The sequence below is a fragment of the Bactrocera neohumeralis genome, unplaced genomic scaffold (genome assembly GCF_024586455.1).
Source record: "Bactrocera neohumeralis isolate Rockhampton unplaced genomic scaffold, APGP_CSIRO_Bneo_wtdbg2-racon-allhic-juicebox.fasta_v2 ctg1469, whole genome shotgun sequence".
NCBI classification, from domain to species: Eukaryota; Metazoa; Arthropoda; class Insecta; order Diptera; family Tephritidae; genus Bactrocera; species Bactrocera neohumeralis.
In genome coordinates, this window is record NW_026089736.1 from 11,303 (window position 1) to 14,373 (window position 3,071).

The window sequence follows — 3,071 nt, forward strand, 5'->3', positions numbered from 1 at the left end:
GACTTTATACCTGAACATAAGATTGTCGAATTCTTCCAAATTCAGTGCCGTTATGGCTTTATGTCAACTTCAGTAAGATGAGGAAGGTTAATTAACTTAAATATGTTAAATTAGTGATTTATGGCAACTCAATATCGACTACTAAATGTGTATATACAAGAAAATTGACTTTATACCTGAATATAAAATTGTCGAATTCTTCCAAATGCACTGCCGTTATGGCTTTATGTCAACTTCAGTAAAATAAAGAAGGTTAATTAACTTAAATATTTGATGTTAATGATTTGAAGCAACTCAATGGCCAGACCCATTCGATCTTTAAATGTATGTAGATCTTTTATTTTTAATATCTGAGGCTTCTTAGTCCATGACTTCCTAAAATGTAGTGTGCTAAACACAATGAAGTAGCAAAATTAAGATTTTTGCTATATTTGTTGTAAAAATAATAATTTTAAACTAATTTCGTTTATTAAGCTCACATGGGTCTGTGCAGACCCATATAAGCTTCTCATGTAAATTGGTTAACCGTTAGGTGTAAACAACTAAACTGTTACCGGAGGCAGCGGCAGAGATAATTTTTTAGTTGACATTTGACAATTGAAGTGAACACGTGTTTTTTAATTAGTGGGAAGTGTTTTTTTTTAAATAAAATGGAACAAGTAAATATGGATGAAGTTGATGTGTTGACGCGTTTGCTTCGTAAACTAAACGCAGCAAATGTGAATCCGGAAGAACGTCAGCGACTTCAGGCACAAATTGAAGAAATTATGGGACAGGAGTCCGATCCATTTGAAACAAGTGGCGACGTAGAAGATGATGAATATTTTCCAGATGAAGATGACTTCGGTGAAGCATCAGATATAGAACAGGAAATCGAGTTAGAGGCTGTTCTGGATGAAAACCATGATGATATTGAGGATTTGTATAGAGAAGCTATCGCCCTTGAGGCTTCAACTACAATGGAATCATGCAGCACATCTATTACCCAGGGCCTTATATACAGGTCGAAAGATGGTAGAATGTGGAATTCAAATCCTCCACCACCTGGAAGGCCTCGTTGTCACAATGTTACAACTTTTACTCGTAAAGGGCCACTACGAGGAGCGTCACAGAGTCATAAAGCTCTTTTCAAGCTATTGCTGTCTCCTGAAATCGTAAGTATCATTGTGCGGGAAACCAACAGAAAAGCCGTTGAAGCGTTTCGTCTATGGAATGAAAAGCATCCCAGTAATAAACAGCGTTCTTGGGTAATGACTGACGAAGACGAAATGTATGCTTTTTTTGGGATGCTACTTATTGCTGGTGTATTCCACTCGAATTCTCAGCCAGCGAAAGAATTGTGGGCCAGCTACAATATGCCAATTTATAAGGCCACTATGTCATTGAATCGGTTCAAGAGCTTAACTACTTTCATCCGTTTGGATAACAGTGGTACTCGTGCTGAGAGGTTGAATTTCGAAACGAAAGCAAAACTGCTGCCCTGGACGATGTATGGCTCATGCTGATGGCCAATTTAGAGAAAGCATACACTCCGGATTGTCATGTAACCGTCGATGAACAGTTATTTCCATATCGTGGGCGCACTCGATTCACCCAATATATTCCGAGTAAGCCGGCAAAATATGGCATGAAAGTGTGGTGGATTTGTGACTCTGTTTCAAACTACCCTTTGAAAGGTATAATTTATACTGGAAAACCACCAGGTGGCCAGCGAGAAACGAATCAAGGTGAACGGGTCGTCATGAAATTGATGCAAAATTATATGGACAGCGGTAGGACTGTTTATGCTGACAATTTTTTTTCAACATACAACTTGGCAGAAATGTTGATGAATCGTAGAGTGGCTTTTGTCGGTACCGTAAGAAAAAATAAGACCATCATTCCGCATGAATTGCTTAACCCGAAGCGTGATGTTAAAAGCACTTTATTTTGTTATCACAATAATAATATCGGTCTGTGCTCGTATATGGCAAAGCCGAAAAAGCCAGTAATTATGTTATCCACTGCCCATTACCGACAAAGCACCGATCCATTGAAAGGATTCAAGCCAGATCAAATTTTGGACTACAATAAATTTAAAGCGGGGGTAGATACAATGGATCAAATGTTGACTGGCTATTCGTGCAAACGCTCGACAAACCGTTGGCCACTGGCAATGTTTTATAATATGCTGGATATTGCCGGTTTGGCCTCATTCATCATCTATGACGAGCTGAATCCGACAAAGCAGAGTGATAAGAGGCGCTCATTTATCATTGAATTGGCACGGCAGCTAGTTATTCCACATATGACGAAACGGGCGACTAACCCATTAGTATGGAGGTTTGCTCATATAAGACAAGCAATGAATCTTTTCAATATCAAGGTGAGTATGAATTATATACACACCTACATATATCTCCGCGTATAAAGATATGTGTATGCATGTATTCATATTTACTAATTTAAAATAAATTATTTCGCTACTTTTAGGTACCGGAATCTTGTCCATCGACATCAGATGCAACACAGCAACAATCATATGCTCAAGTTGCTTCAAAACGGTCATCGTGCTACCATTGTGCTGCTTCTTCTTCGAAAAAGCGACGTAAAACTCGTTATAACTGCAGCAAATGTAATCGTCCCATATGTCTTAATGAACATTCCATGCAACTATATAGTTGTAAACCCAATTGCTCTTCATAATTAATACTAATCCGTTCAAATAAATAAATACAATTATTTTTAAAACCGTATTTCTTACATTATTTTTATGGGTCTGGGCAGACCCTTATGATGCACTTACCGCATCATAAGGCACCGAATGGCTTTATGTCAACTTAAGTAAGATGAGGAAGGTTAATTAACTTAAATATGTTAAATTAGTGATTTAGGGCAACTCAATATCAACTACTAAATGTGTATATACAAGAAAATCGACTTTATACCTGAATATAAGATTGTCGAATTCTTCCAAATGCACTGCCGTTATGGCTTTATGCCAACTTCAGCAAGATGAAGAAGGTTAATTATCTTAAATATTTGATGTTAATGATTTAAAGCAACTCAATATCGACTGACAAATGTGTATA

General features: G+C 37.3%; 1 protein-coding gene across 1 annotated transcript; it reads left to right on the forward strand.

Annotated features, from left to right (window-relative positions):
- The first annotated feature begins 1,504 nt into the window (after nucleotides 1-1,504).
- On the forward strand, nucleotides 1,505-2,717 carry LOC126766515 (piggyBac transposable element-derived protein 4-like). The gene is made up of 2 exons (XM_050484280.1): nucleotides 1,505-2,365; nucleotides 2,473-2,717. The coding sequence occupies exons 1-2, from the start codon at nucleotides 1,505-1,507 to the stop codon at nucleotides 2,683-2,685; spliced, it is 1,074 nt and encodes a 357-aa protein (XP_050340237.1). The 3' UTR covers nucleotides 2,686-2,717.
- The last annotated feature ends 354 nt before the right edge of the window (nucleotides 2,718-3,071 follow it).